The 25,967-nt window shown below is 42.7% G+C and overlaps 1 protein-coding gene across 3 annotated transcripts in view; it reads right to left on the bottom strand.

Moving 5' to 3' along the window:
- LOC126471413 (succinate-semialdehyde dehydrogenase, mitochondrial) overlaps window positions 1-25,967 on the bottom strand; it is a 227,289-nt gene that overhangs the window by 61,178 nt on the left and 140,144 nt on the right. For all 3 annotated transcript variants that reach the window (XM_050099545.1, XM_050099547.1, XM_050099546.1), the window contains exons 4-6: window positions 22,070-22,153; window positions 14,415-14,655; window positions 760-923 (exon numbers count right to left, since the gene is read on the bottom strand). In XM_050099545.1, the coding sequence (XP_049955502.1) occupies window positions 760-923; window positions 14,415-14,655; window positions 22,070-22,153 (489 nt within the window). The remainder of the gene's footprint in view (window positions 1-759; window positions 924-14,414; window positions 14,656-22,069; window positions 22,154-25,967) is intronic.

Below are 25,967 nucleotides of genomic sequence, written 5' to 3'. Positions count from 1 at the left end.
GAATTGATGGCTTCAGGTGGGCCAGATACAATGCCATGAAGAATCCGTATGTGGAAGTACCGAGAAGAACGAACATTGCCAGACTGCATTTGTCATCATTATATGGGCACAACATCTAGTGTGATGGTATAGGGCCTGCAAACGAAACACCTCTGGTTGGATAGCCAGTGCTTTGGACAGTAGCTTCCTTTTAACAAGAAAACACTGTGGCATAGAGTCGAAGCAGCTTGGAATGAAATATCTGTCTCAGTTATCCAGGCTCAGTTCAATTCTATGCCCTGCCAGGTTAGACCCATTGTTGTCAATACAGGTTAGCTTAACCCACATTCTACTCTAGCTCCTGAGGAATACATTCAGTATCTTTAAGATCAGTTGAAGACAGACACTCTCCGTGATTAACATTTCAATTCTTGACACCCCCCCCCCCCCCCCCCACTCTCGCTCTCTCTCTCTCTCTCTCTCTCTCTCTCTCTCTCTCTCTCTCTCTCCGCCCCCCCTCCGATTTACTACTCACATTTAGATGGAATATATAACAATTCCCCCCCCCCCCCCCCCTGTCATACATAAATGGTTTCAAAAGTTCTGTAACCTAACACTTTCTTTTTATTTTCTGTTCATCCAACTCATGACATTTTATAATACTGACCAAATAAGACAAACATATCCAACTACTCCCAATGTTTATCAGTCATGCACTAACACTATTAGACAGAAGTATCAACAGAAGCTTAACACACAGCATTTCAATCAAACTTTTACCTGGCCACAGTTCCTGAATTTTGATGCCATTGCACCACCAACAGCTTTCTGAATGTCAGCACTGTCAAAGACAATGAATGGTGCATTTCCACCCAGTTCAAGTCCAATTCTTTTCACTCCTTGTGCACACTGTTTGTAGAGCAACTTTCCCACATTGGTGGATCCTTTAAATAAAAAGAATTGGAACAACTAATGAAAAAAAATCACTTAAAACGTTACTCAAGTACCCTATTTTGGCTTGATAAATGCTTCCATCTAGACGTGCACATTCTTTAAACAAAATTTCATTACAAACTGACAAAATCTTGACACTGTACAGAATAAATATATTGGTAACAAAAATGATACATAATATATAATCTTATTCAAGACATATTGAGGTAGTTAAATGACAACCTGTGACATTCTACAGTTGAGGACATACTGCATTAATATGAAAAACAGTTTTAACAGGGTATTATAAAACAGTTTTGATATTACAATACAAATATTATTTAAAATCTCATTATTTAAGAGAAACATGAAATACTGTATGTATTAAATTTTCCAAGATATAGGAGTAGCTTTGGTTTAGCAACAGTCACATTTCTTCATAGGACTGAAACGTCATTCGTCAAGATCAATCAAACTTTCCTGCTGCAAAGCCTTAGCAGCTACACAATGAAGCTTACAAATTCCTCCAAACTTTCTGTTTTATTTTCCACTAATTACTTACCGAAACAATGAACTTGACTACACTGGGGTACCTGCCTTCCGTAGCAGCAGTGGTTAATGGTTACTACTACAGAGTGTCTATCAAATAGCCTCCAGGTAGCTGATTTAAGCCCTTGTGATACAAGAAATTTTCACCATCAGTATTTGGCCACAAAAAGTGAGGAGGTGTTGACATTATAATGTTTGATAACTAGGCTGCACACCTGTGTCCAAGGCTAAAATAACACTCTCCAAATTCCTTCTGTGTAAGAGCATACAACACTAATAACAGTAATTCATCCATATGAAGTTTGCCAGAAGTAGGTTATACACTGGCAGTAAACTTTGCCAACACATGGCACCCTCCCCCCAAACCCCAGGTTGTCCGCAGCTCGTGGTCGTGCGGTAGCATTCTCGCTTCCCGCGCCCGGGTTCGATTCCCAGCGGGGTCAGGGATTTTCTCTGCCTCATGATGACTGGGTGTTGTGTGATGTCCTTAGGTTAGTTAGGTTTAAGTAGTTCTAAGTTCTAGGGGACTGATGACCATAGATGTTAAGTCCCATAATGCTCAGAGCCATTTGAACCATACCCCACTCACCCCTAAACATAGACAAGATTTTTACAAGGGGGCGCAAAAAAAAAAAAAAAAAAAAAAAAAAAAAAAAAAAAAAAAAAAAGTACATGTACAAATGGAAACATTCTTGTTAAGCAACTGAACAAACCCTCGACCATCAAGGCTCTCTCTGTGTGCGCGCGTGTACGTGTGAAAACACATTCCTCACATACAATTAAGTGCAATTTATTTTCCACACTAGAGGAAACACAAATTGGCTATAAACCAATGGGGCAACCTAGAAATGAACATTTCTTTGATGATTTTCCTGATGTTTTGCCAGCACAAGTGGCTGGCATTGTCAAAGCTTCGTCCTCCATTGCTGGTTGTAGACTGGAGTCTAGCTTGCAGCCACAGATTATATGTACCTGGCGCGCCCACGTCCAAGTGCTTTTCCATAGTCATTTCAATGCAGTTCTCCTCTTGCTATCTTTAACAGTCATTTGCTGCAGCACACGAATTCAGGATCTGTTCATCTTGTGGCTTTCTCATTTCTTGTTGAAGCTATTCTCACATTTGCATATTTCTATAGCTTCTATGAACAGGCAGCAAAGGGGATCTAACAGTGTCTCAGATCAGCAAAATGGAAAAGGGACCCACTTGCAATGTCCGGCATGCATAATTGTTGAGGACAAAGTCATGGTGGAAGGACAGTGGTAGTTTAGCTGCTTCTGCATAGACTCTCAACTGGGCCAGTGCAAAAGGCTCCAGTGGCCAAACGGATGCCACGATGGTGGCTAATATTGAGACAGTGTAAGAGGGACAGACGTGAAGATGCATGAACGAAACACCCACATTCTAATTTCAAATGGTCAAGGGACCAGTACAAACGGAGGAGGGTGGTTAGATCTGCTCCCCAGAAACTACCACTGAGGACACGGACACTGAGGGACTGCATACAACGGGCTGCCATGTGAGCCACACGAGAAGACCAAGAAAGTTTCCTTTCGAACAAGAACCCCAAGAATTTTGTAGTTTCAATGAATGGAAGAGCAACAGGCCCAAGATGTAACGATGGTGGAAGAAACCAATTGTGCCGCCAGAAATTCGTGCAAATGGTTTTGTCAGTGGGGAAGTGAAAGTCACTGTCGATGCGCCACGAGTAAAGACTATCGAGACATCGTTGAAGATGCCGCTCAATGAGACAGGTCCATGGAGAACTGCAGTAGATGGCAAAATTGTGAATGAAAAGAGAGCCGGAGATGCCCGGTGGGAGACAGGCCATTGTAGGGCTAATGGCGATAGCAAAGAGGACGACACTCAGGACGGAACCCTGAGGCACACCGTTTCCCTGGATAAAGGTGTCCGACAAGGCAGAACCCACACATACCTTGAAAACTCTGTCTTTTAAAAATTCCTGAAGGAAATTGAGTAGGTGCCCACGGAAGCCCCACGTGTAGATAGTACAGAGGATATCAGTCCCCCAGCAGGTGTCATAGGCTTTCTCCAAATTGAAAAACAAGGCCACAGTCTGAGATTTCCACAGAAAACCATTCACGACATGGGTCAAGATGATCAGCTGCAGAACGGCATGCTCAATCCACACTATGCAGTGGTTAGTAAACTGTGATAATCGAGCCACCGTACCACCTGGGCACGAATCGTACGTTCCATCATCTTGCAAACACAGCTGGTGAGAGAAATGAGGTGGTAGCTAGAAGGAAGATGTTTGTCCTTCCTGGGCTTAGGTGTGCGTATGACAGTGGCTTCATGTCGGCATTTTGGAAACATGCCCTCTGCCCAGATGTGGTCATACGTATGAATCAGAAAGTGCTTGCCCACAAGAGAAAGATGCTGCAACATTTGAATGTGAACGGTCTCTGGACCTGGGACAGAGGAATGTGACGAAGTGACAGCATGATCCAGCTCCCTCATAGTAAAGGCAGCATTGTAGCACTCACGATTATGAGAAGAGAAGGGTATCGCCCTTTCTGATGGAATAGGACAGGGTGATAGTGGGAGAAGCTCGAAATCTCCGCAAAATGGCGGCCCAAGGTGTTGGATATAGCAATAGGGTCCGTGATGACATCGTCTGTTAATGTCAGGCCGGAAATTGGGGAATGGAACTTGGTTCCAGAGAGCCGTCACAGGTGGCCCACATGACTGAAGAGGGAGTGGAACTATTAAAAGAATTAGTGAATGAAATCCAGCTAGCTTTTTTGCTATCCCGAAGAACGCGACAACACTGTCCATGCAACTGTTTATATTGAATGCAATTTGCCATCGTAAGATGATGGTTAAAAACATTGAGAGCACGTCTCCGCACGGGAATTGCATCGCGGCATGCCTCAGTCCAGCAAGGGACCAGGACATGGCATCGTAAAGAGGAAGTGCGACGAATGGAATGTACGGTGGTGGTAAGGATAATGTTTGTAAGACATTCTACCTGTTCATCACAACCGGGGAAATATTGTTCATCGAAGGTCACCAGGGAGGAGTAAAGCCTCCAGTCGGCCTTAGTAAGCTGCCATTTGGGTGTGCACCTAGGTGGGGTAGGAGTCAGCAAACGAATAGTGCACAGGAAATAGTCGCTCGAGTACATGTAAGAGAGAACGGAGCAATGGAGACAATGGGCAAGCTGGACAGTGCAGAAGGATAGGTCCAAATGGGAACAGGTGTGTGTGGAATCTGAAAGGAGGGTGGGTGCTCCAATATTAAGGCACATGAGGTTAAGTTGATGGAGAATGTCAGCCAAGAGGGCACCTCTCTGACAAGTTCTGGGAGAACCCCACAGGGGATGGTGCGCATTAAAGTCACCAAGCAGCAGAAAGGGGTGAAGTAGCTGCCCAATAAGGTTGAGGAAGTTGCCCTGGTGACATCAAATGATGGAGGGAGGTAAACAGTACAAAGGGAAACGGTCAAGTGAGGAAGGAAAAGGTGAACTGAAACAGCTTGAAGACAGGCAGTCAGAGAGATGGGTTGACTAGGAACGTCATCCTGTACGAGCAGCATGACTCCCCCGTGAGACTGAATGCCGTCTTTTTGGGGAGGGGTGCATACCGGTGACATGGAGGTCGGCTGGGCGAGGGTATCACGTGGCAACACCATCTAAGAGGATCTTCGAGTCGGTGAAGGAGAAGACCATTTGCCTTTGACTTCTTGGAGCCTTTCCGGTTGGCAGAGGGAGACTCAGATGTTGGTTGGCTGGAGGGACATAGGAAGTGTTTACAGGAGTATTCCTTCTGTCCTTTCCAGCCTGTCGGTTGCGTAGCTGGTGACTTCACCCCATGAGGCGAAAGTTTAGTGGCATATTGCACAGCTGGAGGAGGAGATGGGGACGCTACTATGACGCTGGGCGATTCCACAACTGCGATGCTAAATTTGAGGTCTTATTACTGCATGGCCATGTCCTCCGTGGAATGAGATACAGCAAGAACAGTACTGTAGGTGCAAGATGATAGAACACAGGGTTTCCAACCAGCCAACAACTTGCGAGCGACCGGGTGATGTACTTTTCCCTTCCCAGATCTCCTGAATAGCCTACTCATCAAGATACATGGGACAATCGCAGGAGGAGGCGGCATGGTCACCATTGCAGTTGATACAGCAGTGAGGAGGAGGTGGACAATTGCCCTCATGAGCATCCCGCCCACAGCTTACACATTTGGCTGGGTGTTGACAACACTCTCAAGTGTCATTGTAACGATGACAGTGGTAGCAGTGCATAGGGTTTGGAATATATGGTCTGACTGTGATAGATTCATAAACTGCTTTGATGGAAGAACCACTCTATCAAAAGTGAGAAAGAGAGTGCATGTGGGCATGAAGGAGGCATCCACTTTTCTCATCACCTGATGGACTGCAATGACACCCTGGTCAGAGAGGTATGTTTGAATTTCTGCCTCAGTCAGACCATTGCGCAGTCTAGTGTAAATAACACAATGGGAAGAGTTCACCATTTGATGGGCCTCAACACGAACAGGATAGCTGTGGAGGAGCGAAGCTGCAAGCAGTTGTGTTTGAGAATCAGAAGTAGTCTCCAAAAGTGAAGTGTCATTGTGTACACAAGAGCAGGATTTCTCAGGGCCAGCAACTGCATGAACACCTCTCTGGATAATAAACGGATTTACCACAGTGACGGACTGATTGTCTTCAGTGCGTGAGACCATGAGGAGTCATGGTGCAACTGGGAGGGTCTTTCAATCATTAGCCTCGTTCCATTTATGTTTTGTAGCCGTTGACTGTGAAGATGATCGACTCATTGCGAGAAAATCCCCATTACTGCCAGTGTCTCGGATGGCGCGCTCCTTCCAAGTGTGGGCTCCCTTCAGTAGGGGTGCACCTGCCTTAGGTGATCGTTCACACCTCCTGAACACTTGACAAAGGGGCTAATTGGCAATTTGGGAAGGTAGCAGCTCAGGCAATCACCACTCCCTGGGCCTGGCCCGTACCAGGGGGTATGAGCTAACCCTACCTGTTGACCCAGGGCTGGGAACTATGCGTTACCTAGTCACCTGTTACATGTCAGACACGTGGGCCAGCCTTCTGGAGCACAAAGGGAGGAAGAAGAAAAAAAGAGGAACATCAAACGCCAATATGGAGGAAAGACAGGAGAAGGCGAACAAATAAAGAAAAAAGTATCGACAAACAGTGGAGAGTATTCCGATACTGACTACTGAAAATGCAGACTATATTTCCAAAAACAGCCTTGACATGTTCCCCAAGGGAGGGGAAAAAGAACAGCAAGAGGATAGACATGCAGCATGGAAGAGAAAAGATACTGCAAAGGCAGGGGCCCCGTGGTAGCCAAGCACAAACCCTCCACAGAGCGGTGAGCCCCCGGGGAGGAGGGGGGGGGGGGGGGGGGGGGGGGAATCAGTGCTGTGCAACAGAAATACGAAGACAATGCTGCTGCGAAACACTTACTCCTTTAACAGTGCTTAAGTGAGACAACTCTTATAATGAAAGATGAGAGCATTGTAACTTGCATGTAGAACAACCTACCTGCAGTAAAAAAATAAATTTATAAACTTAGCATAACACCATATGGAAGGTTTCTGTTAGTTTTGACCATGAACACTGTCTGAAAGCTCAGCGATGTTCTCATTCCTGATGTATGCATTTCACCCGCCTATGTCTTGACTGTACAGATGATTACAATGATTGGTTTGTGGGGCATTCAACAATGCGATTATCAGCACCTTTACAAATTCCCAATCTTTTTTACAAATTCCCAATCTTTTCACAGTCCAGTCTTGCCATTTTCCCGGATGATGATGAAGCCAACATGAACAACCAGATCGCATGTGGAGAAAATTCCTGACCCGGCTGTAAATCGAACCCAGGACAACGTGATCCGGAGGCGGCAATGCTAACCATTAGACCACAAGCTGCGTTCTCAATTATATAGTTCTTATTTACTGTACTCCTTCCATTATTTGTATTCCATCTACAACTTTTCAATTGTCACATTTTACTTGTCAACAAATCAGAATATTTGATCAAGTTGACAACAGTACATGAAATGAATATAGCTGGACAATTTAGCATGACAACAGAAAATAGGTGGGTGGTAACAAAGTAGTTGCGACTTGAAAACATCATGAGAAATGTTTGATAACTGAGAGAAGGAAGATCTGTTATAGTGGCTGAGGTGTTTCTTGAGTGGACCCAAATGTTTTGTGGTCAAGCAACAAGATTACCACAATACAGTAAGATACCCAGCCACCCATTGTCTGCTGCCCCAACTTGAGTTTTATTCCCATTTTCGTAATTTACATCATATTTTCGTAATTTACATAATGGACCATAAGGTAATTAATAGTGTTTAATCCAGTTCTTGACAGTTTCACTGTCTTTTAAGGTACTCAAACATTAACAAAGAATTAAGATAGATCTGTCGTCAAGTCAACCCGAAGGCTCATTTGAACACCACAGTGCTTTATTAGGCATTGTCCTATTGGAGATTGTATGTGTTGAAGTGAGTTACCCAGCCAGTTACAGGAGGCCTACAGCTTAATGTCGACTTTGAGCCATGACACAACTCAGTGTTTTTCACATTCATATTACCACAGGTGAAAGAAGTGGCAAGTGACAGGACTGACCGAGGATTGGAAACAAATCCTTTGGATCCATAGTCTGGCATTTCAAAACTCGAGCCACATACCAAGAGAATTATTGAGATGTAACTGCTAGAACAGACATATATCTTAAGTTGTGTTCCATCTACAATTGAATAGGATTCACTGGGTAATGATACTGTTGATTCCAGTCCCTCCACCGATGAGATACTAAATAAATACAAACTGATCTGAATGTCAACGAACTCATGGCGTTCACCAACGGTTGAGTCAGCTAACTATTGGATGAATGCAGAGCTCTTGACTATTATAGTTTGTGGAATCAAATTATCTTTGTTGCACGTTATTTGGTATTACTTAACTACATAATTACTGTACCAACTGACTGCCTGATGTAGCAGACAAATTTCAACACTATTCATGAGGTTTTTGGTGATATTAACTCAACACCCAACAGGAACATTCCTGTGGGTCCTGTATAATAATAAAACTGCTTTAAAAGAACCCTGGAAAGGTACTATCAATGACAGAAATTTTGGTCAATTAGGAATTAAACAATACGAGAAAAAAATTACTGAATCAATGTGCAGACTAAGTGGTATCATTTCTCTGTGGTAGATCTTGAGATAAAAAACCAACTTGCATAATTATTATGTTGCTCATATCACTATTTTTTCGAACTGCCACAACAATTTCCAGCTTTTTCTCTTTTGGATGGTTTTAAATAATATATTAATTATGTTTCTTTATATATCCTCTCTTCTTTCTGCATCTAAAGGATGACTCTGCAATTCATAATTAAGTGCCTGGCAGAGGGTTCATTCAACCACTTTAAAGTTATTTCTCTACTGTTCCGCTCTCAAATGGCACGCAGAAGAAACGAGCACTTGTTTCCACAGTTCTTGTGATACACGTGTGCTCTGCACACCTTTCCTGTATCATCCGAACCATCTGACCTACGTGATAAGCTGATAAATAAAGATACTCATTTACAACCAAGGTTTTCAACTAAGGAGGGTTTGGGCCTAATCTTAAGCATTTTCAAAGCACAAGGCCCGTACGTGGTAAGATCTATTCATGCCATGGCAACTGAAGACCTTATATCAAACCAGGCAGACACACCCAATTCACATCAGCAGTGTCCAGGTTCCTGTTATGGTGTCACACAGACTGAGTATCACTAATCATGTTCCAGTTGCACACTTCCCTCTTCAACTTGCTAGTGGAGTTGCTCCAGCGTACAATTCTAAGGTTCAATGGATAGGTTTCACGACTGGCTCAGGGGTAGGCATGCAATTTAAATGCTTGGACATTGAGCAGAGGCCCCAATGAAGAACCTTGTCTACCAGCTACAATCTTAATGGCTGAAACTTTTTTCCTCAAAAATTGGTATTTTACTCAGCAAACGATTGCAGTGGTCTTGTGTGTGTGTGCACATGCACCATGCATGTGCACAATTATTTGCATTTATTTGGAATGCTTTATAGGATAGATAGTCTGGTTGAAGCTGTACAATCTAGTAATATTATGAATAATATCCTGTGCCCATCAGTACAACAATAACAACTGGAGGAGTAATCTGATACGAGAAGGATCAAATCAGTGATGGCACAGGGATGCTTTACAGAACAGAATGAGACAATTCTTCTTGACTGTCTTCTTCCTACACTTGGTGTTAACCTTGTTGGAAATGAAATGGATGATGTGAGAAAACTGACCCGATTCCATATCAAGAACTTGATATGACCTTCGGAATGTAATCCTACATGCCTGGGAGGAGGCGATACAAAATGAGAGCTTTACCGTCGATCATATAGGTTTCCTTCCTTGCAGAATGCTGTAATCACTGAAATCAAAGTATTTTGGATGTGATTAAGTGATGGTGACACCATTTGCTCTGTTCTTTTCAATTTAATAAGAACTATAATCTTTCCACTGTTAATTCTGCATTCTCTATAGATGCTACATAGTAGCATTATAACTGTGAAAGGAGTCAAAAGACACTTTTCAACTTTTATTTCTGCAATAACAAATCCAGTTTTTAAACATTTTACCACCAAACTATGTGACTTTTTCTTATTTCTTCTGCTTTTGACAATGATGTACTGCAACTTGCTATGATTTCATGGGTACAATGGCAAGGGTCAAATGAAGACGGGCATAATTCCTTCTACAAGAATTACCATTTCCATAATTAGATTGTGCTCTATTTTTCTTCACGCTACAATAAATGCTTCGAATGATGACGTATGCACTGTTCAAAAGCTTTGGATTCGAGGCATTATATGTAACTTTTCAGTGCTATTTTGGGTGTTGCTGCTGTTATTTACCTGCTCAGTTTATTTGCCTGTATCAGGCATTTTCAATGTCATGTTAGTGTGATCTTATGAATGAAGAAACTTTGCAAATTTTCGAAAACTCTGAAAAAGAATCGGAAGTGACTTACTAGATTCAGATGGCACTTTGCTGCCAGAGACAACCGATGAATATAGTGAGACAGAGAAAGAGTTACAATATGTAAGTGTCTCAATTCTCTTGACAGTTGTCTTAGGAGTCAGTTGATCCAACAGTGGGGATGGGTGCTAAGGATATAACAGAACAGAAGGCTAACAGACAAATACCTAAAAAAAGGGCTGCTTTGAACATCCTGAAGGAGAGAAGGGCCCATTGCATGTGCCTGCCACTGAGTGGATGACACAGTCATCAGTGCCTTCATACTTCTTTCTGATGAGCTGATGCAGCATACCATACAAAAACCTGCAGAATCATATACTCAGTATGAAATAAGACACCACTGGGACAGTGTCGCAGGGGGAACTGGAGACAATGATTGTTGTCATGCATGCCAGAGGTGCTATTTTTGCTAAAGGTTATTAAAGATAATGCGAACAGGTACATTCCATAAATTTATAAGATTCTTCCACTTCAATGGGAAGGCATTCTGAGCTTAATGCATCTCTGCTGAAAAGTTTGGTCTTATTTCTGAAATACGGAACAAGTTAATGGAGAACTTGCCTTTGCTGTTGCCACGCCGACAAAAATATTACAACTGATGGGCAGTTAGTTTGAAGCAATGCAAGGTGCAGGTTTACCTAAATTATGGCAAACAAACCCAACAATATGGACTCAACTTTTGGATAGTTGCAGACATGATATCAAAGTATATTTACAATGCCTTCCCACACCTCGGTGAGCAGGAAGGCCCACCAGACAACACCACTGGGAGATTATGTCATTCTCTGCCTCATGGAGACATTTCTAAATGAAGGAAGGAACCAGACAATTTGTTCATATCCCTTGAGCTCGTGAAAAAATTTTAACAGAAAAAAATATTATTACTGGTACTAATGAACAAGTTTTACTGATAACGTCCAAGTTGTGTGAAAAAGATTATTTTTGACATCCATTCCATCTTGGAAAGCATAAATATGCCAGAATAGGCCCTTATAGTGTACCAAGGGATGAAGAATAAGAATGTAATTATTCTCACCACATTACATCCTGAAGTAGCAGCAAGTGAAGCAGCAGAGAAAAAAAAACTTATCTTCTGTAACACCACAAAGTATGGTGTGGACGTCATAGATCCAATTATTTGTAAATACTCAACTAGAGTTGCTTATAGGACATGGCTGGTGCATGTCTTTTACACTATCCTAGAAGTGGCAGCAATGACTGCATGGATCAAAAGCATTCATTCTTTAATTTGTAAATGAACGCAAAAGTGGACAACAGAGAGCAGCACAACAGCAAGAAAGTCAATTAAACAAAGCAGCAGCTGTAGGGACCATGCAAATAAAAAGGCAAAATAAGTGTCAAATTGGTATGTACAGAGGTAACCAGACCAATGATATAAGTAAGGAATCTAAAAATACTATCTGCAGGAAATATTTACGAAAATCTGCTCAAAGGGTGATTTCATTGCTTAGGAAAAAAGTGACACACACGAATAAATGTTAGAAAACGTAAAAATACTTCACATTACTGTATAGACAAGCAATTACTTTGAATTCAAAACATTAAGCAAAATGTGTCATAATGTTGGGATAAAGCATTCATTGGAAAGTGTACATGGCATATAAATAAATGGAAGAAACGTCTTGCTTCAACCACAAAATAAATTTTTAATGCAAATTAAATCAAGAGTCTCGTATATCACATTTTCCCCTGTTCTAGTACTGAGTATCAATAAAAGTTCATCTTGCTGGTTGAGGGAGTGGGAAAGAGGAGCTGATTCCAAACACACACACTAATAGTTTTTGCACAGCCTTTTGAGAAAGCAGCTGCACCACTCTTACACACGGTGATGGTTTTACCAGTATCAAGTTATTTCTTATTACTGTTCCACCTGACTCGGCATCACCACAATGTTTACATGTAATACTGGAAATTAGATGACACAGGTCTCCTCCTGTATTTTTTCACTCAATTTTTTTTAACTGATCAAAGGGGATTTTGGTATAAGATAGTATTTCAAAGAACATTATACTACAACCACTAAAATTCTGCATCATAAGGCACTGTGCTACCAAGACCTATCTTCTTTTTCATAATTGGTTTATTTGTTGAGATCGATTGGTTATGCTAAACTGGGAGAGAAGTTAGGAAGATTTTTACTATGACTGCTAAGAAGTACTGCAAGTACACAAATTACTGTTCTTACAAAGAAATCTCACATACCGTCCTCAATGAAATTTGCATTATTTGTAATACTTGAGTATGTACTTGAATAGCACCATTTTTAATTCAAAGTGACCAAACAATTTGTAAATGCATTGAACGATCCACCTTCTGAAAATTTAAAGAAAATAAATTTTTTTATTAGTGAAATCCCCTCTCAAATGACATTTGAGTTCACACTTAAGGGAAAACCTATGAAAGGTATTAAGTATTTTACTTTATTTTTAAATTTTTATTTTTAAATTATTATTTTGGCACCATGCAATGATTCAAATCAAACCATTCTGCTCAGATGTGAGTATTGCACTCGTTGCATGTGTGTATCACATTTCCCGATTAGTCGGGAGGTAAACCATTCGTCAAACAAATGTTTAAACAATGGAGTATACTATTTCTACACACTGTCGATAATATGTCCTTGTCTTCCTCTCTGTAAACAGTGTATTGCCAGAACTCATTTTAAGTGTCAGGAAAATTTAATCCTAAGAGCAACTGGGAATTATATTGGATTTTCCAGGCACCTCATCTTGCACTTAACCACCTAAATTACCAAGTTACACACCACATATAACACAAGAAAATTGTACACAGTAGTGCCTTTCCGATACAACTTTACCAGGGGCAAATACTAGATCTAACCACATTACCTGTCAAGGATTAAGCAGTGGGGGAAATGTGCCCCACTGCAAGCTGAAGACATGGACCAGATATACTATTTTCGCATACAGATTGACACTAATATGAGCAGAGCATCTGATATTCACATGCATTGCAGAATCTTTACTATATGCTTTTATTAAGTAGAATGGTGACATCTTCAAAGAAATTGCCACAGGTGATACAATCTCAAAGCAGAAAAAAGTTACTGCTTTCTTGAGTTCTAGAAAGGAGGAGAACAGAAGTGTCTCGCTATTTCTTTACAGAACACTAATGATACAAACTGTTCTACCTATGGTAGGAGGTTGTTGGAATTAGTCTTTCCAAACCTCCACGAAAGATCTATCACTGTACTCGACAATCCCCTGTACCACACAGTTTAAGGGAATAAAGACAACACTCATTTGCACTAAATGTGATAATTGTAACTTATACAAAGTTGTATAATAGACGTACCTGTAGACAATTTGGCAAATGTAAGAGTCCATGTCAAAATATTGACAAGAATCATTGGCACTGTGATGTTTTAATGGAAAGGCAGTTGAAGTCAAAACACAGATTGCAGTAGTGGCAAAGAAAGTGACCAGGACACTGGTGTTATCTTATCCAGATAATTGGGATGACACTGTAGCACTAAAACAGTTTACTTCTATAAGCAATAAATGTACAATTTAAAGACTTAATTTTACAACAGAATTAATGACTGCATACAGAAATCACAAAGTAGCATTATTGTTACACAGTGTTTGTAGGTTCTCCTTCGAAGTATACGGATACTTTCTTACAATAAACATGATTACACACAGTACCAGGTGTTCTGAAGCTATACACAGACAGATAATTGTATTGCAGGATAAAAAGTGTATATGTTACTCACTATAAATCTATAAAATACTGAAATTAAAGTTTGCCAATAAACATAACACAATTCCTTGAAAGTCGGGTAAAATGATTTAATAATTAAATATAGCATTGACAATATTAGACTTTTGTACCTGTGAATGATATTCCAGCTACTTTTGGACTTTCACATATTAATTTTCCAACAGCTGGTGCATTGTCACGACTGCATGTAACAACATTGAAAAGCCCTTTTGGGAAGCCTGCCTCCTCCGTCAGCTTAGCTAATGCAAGGGCTGTCAGTGGCGTATCTTCTGCAGGTTTAACTACACAGGTGCAGCCAGCAGCAAGTGCAGCTCCAGCTTTTCTGGTTATCATTGCAATTGGAAAATTCCACTGCAAAAATTAATATAACATGATTTTACTATAAAATATACTCATGGAATATTATCCTAGAGTGCAAAATAGAAAATACTAAATAAATAAATAAATTGGAATTCCAAATCACGATATGTATTGGTAGATACTGTTGCAAGTCTAATGCACAATTCTTAGAAATATACTGGAATTACAATCCTCTGACTATTACATACAAGGCCCTGCTACAATAAATAACACCAAGTAGCTATATAAAATCTTCCTAAAATCATTAATTTAACTCTTCATTAACAGAAGTTTTCCGGTAGATCTGAATTACCGAACACCAGTATTTATGTATTCAAACAAGACTAATGACTAGCCTTTTGTCATAACTTGATATTACGAGGGTCAATCACATATAAAACAGGGTTTTTTTTCCAAGTTAAATTAAGCTTCAGAAATATTCACACACATGAACTTATTTTTGCTATATAGTCTCCTGAATGGGAAACACATTTTTCCCAGCAGATGGGCAGTTTCTTGACCCTGTTTTCATAAAATGAATGTGGTTATGACAGCAGCCAGTTGCACACGAACACTTTGACAGTACCATCATCGTCACATCCGTGTTGTCCAGCTGCTTCCTTTACTGGTCTAAACAAATGAAAATCAAAGGTGTTACGTCAGAACTGTAGGGATGAGGTTCTAATATGGTCCAGAACAGTCCCTGAATATTTTATTGAGTTTGGGCAGCTGTGTAGGGTCGAACATTATCATGAAGCATGAGCACATCACAGATTGGACATGGACTCTTCCTCTGATGTTATGCACATTTTGTTTAGTTCAAAAGTTGGCAATAGTATGCAGCATTCACAGTATGGCATTCGTGGGGAAATCTATGAGAACTCCTTTACAAGCAAAAAAGATCGCGCTGGTTCTTGGGCAATGACAGGGAGCTGCATTCTCAACCGTTTCTCATCCTCGTAAAAACTGACTGAGCCATGCGTACACTTGGGAGTCTTTCTCAGGTTGTTATCCCTGAACCTTCACACATGCCTTTTCGAAATTTTGGATGGTTTTACACCTTCAGTTATCAGAAACAATGTGACAACATTCTGGCTGTGGAGAACAATCACTGGAAACAAAAGCAACAATGGTTGGGTGGGTGGTTGGTTGTGGGGTTTAAAGGGACCAGACTGCTATGGTCATCAGCCCCTTTTACCAAAAACTAAAAACACCCACAGAGAATAAAAAATGAACAACAGAAAAGACGGCAGACGATACAGGACAAGAAAGACTCAGACACAGATCAGACAAAACGAATTAAAATCACACAGAGTGTGACCGTGGTTGGCCGACCATAGAGATAAAAAAAGGAAAGACAAACACCGAGAAACACACTAAAACTCAGTCTAAAATTGTAGGCCAAAGGTCAGACTCAAAACAAAAAAAACATAGCAAACACTCAGATTAAGTTATAAAAACCCCCTGCCTGAATAAAACGCAAAACTAAGCCTGCCATAGCAGAGTCATCAGTTAAAAGGGCAGGGAGCGTATCAGGCAGCGCAAAAGTCTGCCTAAGCACACTTAAAAGTGGAGAGGCCAGCAAAATGTGGACCACCGTCAAAGCCGACCCGCATTGACAGAGGCGGGTCCATACACTGCAGTAAATGGCTGTGTGTCAAGCGGGTGTGGCCAATGCGGAGCTGGCAAAGGACTACTGAGTCCCTGCGAGTGGCTCGCAGGGATGACCGCCACACATCCGTTGTCTCCTTGATATGACGGAGTTTGTTTGGTGTGCTCAGATCGCGCCTTTCAGCATCCCACAGCACGAAAACTTTGTGGCGTAAGACTGCTCGCAAATCAGTCTCTGGGAGGCCAACGTCCAGAGTTGGTGCACTGGTGGCCCATTTGGCCAGGCGGTCAACATGTTCATTACCCACAATGCCGACATGACCAGGGGTCCACAAAGACAACAGAGTGGCCGCAGCGGACAAGAGTATGAAGGGACTCCTGGACAGCCATTACCAGATGAGAGCGAGTGAAGCACTGGTCGATAGCGCGTAAACTGCTCAGGGAGTCGCTACAGATAACGAAGGACTCACCTGAGCAGGAGTGGATACACTCTAGGGCACGAAAGATGGCGACCAGCCCAGCAGTGTAAACGCTGCAGCCAGCCGGCAATGAAAGTTGTTCGTAATGGTCACCTAGAGTTAGAGCATAACCATCGAACTGTCAGTGTAAACAACGCCAGAGCCCTGATAGGTGGCGAGGATGGAATAAAAGCGGTGGTGGAAGGCCTCCGGAGGGACTGAGTCCTTCGGGCCCTGTGCCAAATCGAGCCGAAGGCAAGGGCGGGGCACACACCACGGGGGTGTACGTAGAGGGGCCCGGAAAGGAGGTGGAAGAGGGAAAACCCCAAGCCTGGAGAGAAGCTCTCGGACGCGGACTGCAATCGTACAACCCGACCGGGGCCGACGTTCTGGGAGATGGACAACCGACTGCGGGAACAGGAGACGATAATTAGGATGCCCAGGCAAGCTACAAACATGCGTAGCATAAGCGGCCAGTAAACGTTGGCGTCGTAACCGCAGTGGAGGGACACCTGCCTCCACAAGTATGCTGTCCACAGGGCTGGTCCAGAAAGCACCAGTCGCAAGTCGGATCCCGCTATGAAGGATTGGGTCTAGCACACGCAATGCAGATGAGGATGCTGAACCATAAGCCAGGCTCCCATAATCCAGACGGGAATGGATTAACGCCTGGTAGAGCTGGAAGAGGGTAGAGCGATCAGCGCCCCAACTGGTGTGGCTCAAGCATCGCAGAGCATTAAGATGCCGCCAACACATCTGTTTAAGCTGCCGAATATGTGGGAGCCAAGTCAACCAGGCATCAAAAACCACACCCAAAATATGATGGGTCTCCACCAGAGCAAGAAGTTCGCCAGCAAGATAAAGCCGCGGCTCAGGGTGAGATGTTCGTCGCTGGCAGAAATGCATAACGCAGGTCTTGGCAGCCGAAAACTGGAAGCCATGCACTACAGCCCAAGACTGCGCCTTGTGGATCTCGCCCTGCAGCTGACGATCAGCAGCTGCAATGCCAATGGAGCTACAGTAGAGGCAGAAATCATCAGCATATAAGGAAGCTGAGACAGACGTTCCCACCGCTGCAGCGAGCCCGTTTATTGCAATTAAAAACAGGCAGACACTGAGGACAGATCCATGTGGTACCCCATTCTCCTGGACTCAGGAGGAACTATGGGAGGCCGCGACTTGCATGCGGAAGGTACGATACAACAGAAAATTACGTAGGAAAATCGGCAATGGACCCCGAAGACCCCAATCATGAAGTGTAGAGAGGATGTGATGGTGCCATGTCGTATCGTATGCCTTCTGCATGTCAAAATGACAGTGATGAGGTGCTGACGGCGGGCAAAGGCCGTACGGATGGCTGACTCCAGGCTCACCAGATTGTCGGCGGCAGAGCGGCCTTTACAGAACCCACCCTGAGACAGAGCCAGGAGGCCCCGAGACTCGAGTACCCAACTCAATCGCCGGCTCACCATCCGTTCGAGCAACTTGCAAAGAATGTTGGTGAGGCTAATGGGGCGGTAGCTGTCCACTTCCAAAGGGTTCTTGCCATGTTTCAAAACGGGAATAACAATGCTTTCCCGCCATTGCAACGGAAACTTACCCTCGAACCACAGACGGTTGTAAAGGTCGAGGAGGCATCGCTGGCAGTCCACTGAAAGGTGTTTCAGCATCTGACAGTGGATGCGAGATCGAGGTCCTCAGCGGATGCAAGAATCCCCACCTCATCCTCCGACGCAGAACTTGTAGGCAGCAGCGGAGTAGGTGCCACCGCAGGTGCCTTGGTCTTACGGGTCTTGAATGTCGTTTTCTCTCACTGTTCCTTTGGTTGCTGTTGCCGGGAGGGCTTATTGGAGTCAGTCTCCGGGACCAAAGATGACCGCGAAGCTCAACGACCAGCGACTTGTGGCTTCTTCAGCCACTGGTCGGTGTCTGCTGTGCCGCTGGTAGGAACCTGGGAAGGGAGTGACCCAAGGGACCCTTCCAAGCGAGAGAAGCCGAAGAAGACTTACGCTTCTCCAGCTTACAAGTGGGGACTGGTGTCCCCGGTGGTTGAAGGGGTGCTGCTCCTGAGGTAGGTGTTGTGTGAGCAACAGCGAGAGAAGTGGCCCCCATCGTCAAGGGGGCAGGCGAGGTCCTTTGACTCTGAGAGCTGACTGTATGTGGTGCAGCTGATGGAGCTGCAGCAGGAGTGACAGTGGAGGCATAAGACATCATGCGCACGGGATGAAGCTGTTCAAATTTCCGCTTAGCCTCAGTGTAGGTCAGTCTATCCAGGGTCTTGTATTCCATTATTTTCCATTCCTTCTGTAGGATCTTACAGTCCGGCGTGCAAGGGGAATGGTGCTCTCCACAGTTGACACAGATGGGAGGTGGGGCACATGGAGTATCAGGAAGGGATGGTCGACCACAATCGCGACATATGAGGCTGGAAGCACAGCGGGAAGACATATGGTGGAACTTCCAACACTTGAAGCACCGCATCGGGGAAGGGATATATGGCTTGACATCACAATGGTAGACCCATCACCTTGACCTTCTGAGGTAATGTGTCACCCTCAAAGGCCAAGATGAAGGCACCGGTGGCAACTTGATGATCCCTCGGACCCCGGTGGACGCCCCAGACGAAATGGGCACTTCGTTGCTCTACGTTGGCGCGAAGCTCATCATCGGACAGTAAAAGATGATCTCTGTGGAAAATAATGCCCTGGACCATATTTAAGCTTTTATGAGGGGTGATAGTAACAGAAACATCCCCCAGCTTCATACAAGCGAGCAAGGCTCGTGACTGGACAGAGGATGCTATTTTGATTACGACTGACCCTGACCGCAGTTTGGACAAGCCCTCCACCTCCCCGAACTTGTCCTCTAAATGTTCTAGAAAGAACTGAGGCTTCACAGACACAAAGGAGTCCCCATCAGCTCTGGTACAGATGATATACCGGGGCGAATACCTTTCGTTGTCATTCATAGCCTGTTGTTCCTCCCATGGTGTGGCCAGGGAGGGGAACGATTTGGGGTCATACACATTAGCCTTAAAGTGAACTTTTGAATGCTTAGAGACTGCTGGTGGCTGGCCACCAGCAAGAGACGATGTGCCACACTTCATTGCGTGTCATCCACCCTGATGCCACCTACTCCGACCAAGGGCCCTCCCCACGGGCGCCACCCAGCCACAGCAAAGGCCACCTGGCAGGATGGCCATTGCCGGGAGTCCCAATGACCCAGGGAGATGTGCATCTACTCCTTGGCACACATGGGGAGTTAACGGCACAGGCAACAGTAGAGAGATCCCTGTGTTGTCAGGGGGCTACAACCAACAGGGTACATGGCAGCCCCACCACAACGGACTGGCTACCGTGCTGGATATTAGGTGCCATAAAGTCCATGGTCATCGTCTCCGCAAAAAGCAACACTACACAGTGCATAGTGAAAATTGCACCAAGGAACACATCTTCGCCCAAGAGATGGAGAACGAGCAGGACGGCAATGCGACGACGAGAAAGCTGGCTAGAGGTCTTAATGCACGATGGACAAAATGCACCATGTAAGGCGCCCTTCCCCAATTGGCTCGCTCTGCGGAAGAATTTGGAAAGATGGAGGTCAAACCCAAGAGGGGACCATCACATAAAGACCGAAATGTTTGAGACTCCTTTTAGTCGCCTCTTACGACAGGCAGGAATACCGCGGGCCTATTCTTACCCCGGACCCGCAGGGGGGGAAGCAACAATGAGCAGAGATCACACCACTGTTACAAAGACACAAGGAAAAAAAAAATCAAGTTTATATTTGATACACCCTCATAACTTACATCAAACTACAGTACATGATGACTATATTGCAAAAGCATTGGAGATATCTGTCATCCTAAAGCCACAAAGACCGTAGGAATAAAGAAACAATTTTTAGAGTTTAGTTCGGAACACAGAATATGTTATTCTGAATAGAAAAGGCTAAGAATACAATACTTTTACTGGCAGAAAAAAAAATTTTCTAAAGCTTGAATCTTCCGAGTTATTAAATAATAATGGTGATAATGTGAGATACTGGAAAACAATGACAGTGACACTCTAATCTAGTCTGTGCTGTAAGTCTACAGTAACTGAGCTGTGTACATATGAAACACATTTTTATAGCTGCCTATTAACTACATTTATTCTACTCTGCATAAAGAAACACTTTTGCTATTGAAATAGACTTATCAGATGCTCTTACACGTGGAGCTGATAAATTCATACTGGCATTAAGAAAGTATTGTATTGTAGTGTCACAATAAAATAACAATGTAACAAAATATCAACACTTATGTAACACTCACGATTTTTGTTTGTGACAATCCCGTATCTTACCCAATACATTCTAGGATCCCTGTTTTAGTTCTCTATTAGTCATTTCCACATTAATAGATAAAAAGCTAGAGCGTAAGAGCAATAATTTTGTATATACTCTGGATAAATAACTAATTAGCATTAAGAATGTTATGAAAAGGATAGACTGTTACCCGCCATACAGGCAGAAAGAAACGACTGCTAAGATTTTGGCCGAAAGACCTTTTTCTAAAGTAAAAACACACACACACACACACACACACACACACACACACACACACACACACACAAAAAAATCATCGCAACAGCATGAGCTGTGCTTGCACAAATGTGTGTGCATGCTTGCGTTGCGTTCTGCCTACTTTAGAAGAAAGCCTTTTGACTGAAAGCTCATATGTTATCAGTCTTTTTGTTGTGCCTGTCTGCAACACCTCATCGCCTTCAAACGGCTCTGTGCGCGGGCCCGCCACTTTCAAATGGTTCAAATGGCTCTGAGCACTATGGGACTTAACATCTGTGGTCATCAGTCCCCTAGAACTTAGAACTACTTAAACCTAACTAACCTAAGGACATCACACACATCCATGCCCGAAGCAGGATTCCAACCTGCGACCGTAGCAGTCGCGCGGTTCCGGACTGAGCGCCTAGAACCGCAAGACCACCGCGGCCGGCGCCCGCCGCTTTATGCGCCAATGCAAGCAGGAGTGCTGGGAACAATATGTTTCCACCATATGATGAGTTGCACTCTATTATTTTCGAAACATTGTCATTGTTCCATCCTCGATTTTCCATTGTTTGATTTTAACTGATTAGAATTTTATGAGTATCACATTAGGGCTATGTTTACTTTTCCATTATGTCTCAATTTTTTAGCCCAATTCTGATATGCCTAATTTTATTTATATGTCAAGGCTCTTCTGGTTTCCTCTAGTTTATACAGTTTTACTAGCTGACAATTTCTTTCCTAATAAACTATTTTTATTTTAGAAACATCAGTAAATTTTATGTAATGTTTAAAAATATGATACTTACAGGTGTTATTAATCCAACAACTCCTATTGGTTGTTTTACCACCATTATTTCCCTGGTGCCAACTGGACTTTCTATGATTTCACCCTGTGGAGGTAATTTGAAAGCAAAACATAATGAGAGTTTTTTTTAAAAAAATTGTTTTCTAATAAATACAAAAATTTAAATCCCATTTTAAAGGGTCCTGAAATATGTTTCTGTTTCTCACAACACAATGAATATAATGGTGACAACAGCTAATGAGTTCATATGTGACACAATGACAAAGATTGTAACTATGAATTAATAAAAATGTGAAGAAATTATATTTAACACAAACAATAAAAGATGTTTTTGATCATAGTCCATACTGGATGCACACAACCACATATTATACGAAAGAAATTAAATTGCATGTATCCATTCAGTACAAAAACTATCAAGTTTTTAAGACATTGAATCAACTCTTTGCTGTTGCAATAGCTCTTTGCCAAATCAAAAGACTAAAAATTTGTTGCTATACTATAGTCTTTAACTTCATCTGAATCAACTGCAATGATTGTTCAGCGTATCTGAGGGCATGCTGAAAAGTAATATCCCCCAATTTATGTGAAAACTTACAGATTTTGAAATAAAACAAATTTTATTAAAATCCTTCCTCTTTATTCCTCAGGTCTAAATATTTATTTCTCAACTTAGTCACCCTGATGAAAAGCACATTTCTTCCAACAGTTTCTTGAATTTGTCAGTGTAGAATGTTCGACTTTGTCGATGAATCTGCAACCTCACTTCTGCTTGCACCTTTTCGTCACTATCACACTGAAGTCCTCGGAAGGCGTTCCTCAAGTTTTGGAAACAGATGAAAATCAGATGGAGCCATGCTGGGACTCTATGTAGGATAAACAATGACACAGAACCCAAGGACTCAGATTATTGTAGATGTCGCAGATGTGGTCTGGTACTGTCATGTAAAGGGTGCTCTGTCTGAGGAGAAACTCTTTGAATTTAAGACTCACTCACGGCAAACTGTTTCTCACACGCTGACACAGTCACATTACACACGATCACATTACATGCTACAATTCAGAGCCATCTAGTGACACAGGGATGCAAATGTGTAAACATGAAGAATAAAGATGTAGAATATAGTGTTTGTTTTATTTAAAAAGCTTTATGAGAAGACCAATATTACGAACATGATCACACAGATCCTTACAAACTATAGTTAACATGACTGGGCACACCCAATGTTTTGGGATCACCAGAATTAAATTTAATATTGCTGTACCTTTCCACGTGCTTGAAAGTACATTATTAACGAATTTTGTTAAAAGGTGACAAGTAATGCTGGGTAAATGCATTTAACAGAAAGCGTCCACTTTCCATAACTGTCACAATAACATGAATAACATGATTCACAACTTACAGATGGGAACGTGAAATGGGAACAGTAGGTGGAAGGGAGAACAGGTGTGGCCTTACAGAGGATCAACTATATAACCGATAAAACACACACACACACACACACACACACACACACACACACACACACACACACAAAATAAACAGTACAGTTTGTTTTCATATATAAAAAGGAGTCAAGAAGCAGGTAGGCATGTCACACAGATGATGATGATGATGATGATGATATTATTCTCATTATTATTAATAATATCTCCCCAGTACTTTAGGGATTTCACAACATTTCAAAACTGGTGTGACACTAATTTCAGTGTTGGTGAGTATGGTGGACATGTCCAGCAAAACCAAGGCTGCACTGATGTCAGTATATAACGGCCATTGCGAAGACAAGCTGAACAGAAAATAGTATGCTACAAACTTCACAGGAGCACCTTCTTCGATGTGGCTAGCATTAATTCCACCATGTATGTGTGGCGAATTTGAATGACTGCAGTTTGTTGTTTGCCACCTACAATCATTCAGTTTCCTACTTGTGCACGATTCTTCTGTCAGATAATGAGATGATGGCATGCAATGGGATGGTACATCAACGTAGACCACCACCCTGAAATGCTTCTTTGGTTGCTGTCAGTTGTGCCATTTGCCTGCATGCCTAGGTGTTCAGGTACCCAGCAAAAGACCACCACCTTGACTTAGTGCTGTACTGCTGTCACCAATGAGCTGAAGTAACTGGTCTACTGAGTACATTTGGTTGACCACTTGTAGCACACTGAGTGAGTCACAACAGATGAGAAACCATGTAATGCAATGACTGAACTCACCCCAGGACCTTCATAAGGCCATACAACTCTGCATCGTAATTTGGAAACTGTTCCAGAAGGCACAATTGGAAAACAGTTGAACAATCAAGGGTATTCCCTTGCTGGGATCCATTGTTATAAACAACAATAAAACTGTGGTATATACATACTTAAAACTGAAGAAAATATCGATTTCGCCAAACATAATGTGGAGTACAAGTTTTCTTGTACTTTGTCAGGCTAAAGATCACTTTGGACCTTTGAAGACTCCAAGGTCACAATTTGTTCCATCCCTGGCTGTGTATTTGGAGGGCTGGCATATTCAGATCCACAAGATGGTTGGTAGCACATATCCTGAATGGCTTGGTCATGGGGAAAGGTTGATTCCTGAACAGCTGCTCCAAGTTTGGGGTGGAATGCTGCACTAAATGCCAATCACTGAGGAACTGCTCAGATTTCCAGGCCCTGTTGAGCCACAAGGAGGTGTTGTCAAATGCGGAGTGATGGTTCACCAGTTTCTGCATAGACTCTGAAATGGGTTGGTGAGTTGATCTGAAAGGCTCCAGTCGATACTGTAATGCCCTCATGGCACACATCTTGAAGACGAAAATAAGGGCTGATCTATAAACCACACTGCCATAATCTCACCCTAACCTGACAAATCCCCTACAAAACTGCAGGAGATAGCACCTGTCAGCTCTCCATACCTTTCTACTGAGGCATTTTAAAATATTCAATGATTTGAAGCTCTTTATTCACAGGCTATTCAGAATCATGTAGTAGACTCAAAAAGTTTACATTACCCTTAAAAATTAAAACAGTGGCCCCAATTGTGAGCTCTGTGGGTGAAAACTGCGATGAGCACAGAGTTTACATAAGTAGTCTTCTGAAATGAGAACTGAAAACCAGTTTTACCGGCACAAGTTTCCAGCATCCTTATGGTCATCTGAAGTTGCCTGTGAGATTGGAGGAAGAATAAGAGATCTGCAAAGAAAGAACTTTTAACTGGGCTTCTGACTGTAGAGGAGCATGGTCCCTGCCCATTTTCCATAACTGAATTAATATTACTTCCTTCCAAGTGACAGGGTACGGTCCTTCAAACCAGCTCTGACTGAAACATGATAGGAGCTTTTTTTTTGTTGTGGTTTTAGGGCACACAACTACAATGGTCATTAGCGCCCAGACTAAATTATGAATGCACTGCGAGGCACAATGTTAAAACAGCAACTAAGAAGGACAACACTATAAAAGGCACATTAACAGGCAAGGGATTAAAAGAAAACAGCATAATCAAATGTCCTTAGACAGGTTTGTCAAGTGGATAAAATGAATAACGCGAGCAACTGCTCCTGGGTCATCCGCTAAAATTTCATCCAGAGTACATGGCAGGCCAAGATCAATGCGCAATGTATTAAAATTTGGACAGGACCTTAAAATGTGGCGTACCATCAGCACTTGCCCACATGGGCAGAACGGCGCCGGCGCAACCGTCAGCAGATAGCGGTGGCTGAACTGGCAGTGTCCAATCCATATCTGGGCCAAAACAACCTCCTCCCGCCAAGAAGGGCATGAAAAGGTCATCCGAGCCGTGGGGAGAGGCTTCAAGGTCCGAAGCTTGTTTTCAGTGAGTGTAGACCAATCAGCATGCCAGAGCGATAAAATGCGCTGACAAATGACCCTGCTAAAATCAGATGAAGGCA

Source organism: Schistocerca serialis, chromosome 3 (assembly GCF_023864345.2).
Source record: "Schistocerca serialis cubense isolate TAMUIC-IGC-003099 chromosome 3, iqSchSeri2.2, whole genome shotgun sequence".
Taxonomy (NCBI): Eukaryota; Metazoa; Arthropoda; class Insecta; order Orthoptera; family Acrididae; genus Schistocerca; species Schistocerca serialis.
This window is presented reverse-complemented; position numbering and strand designations above follow the sequence as displayed.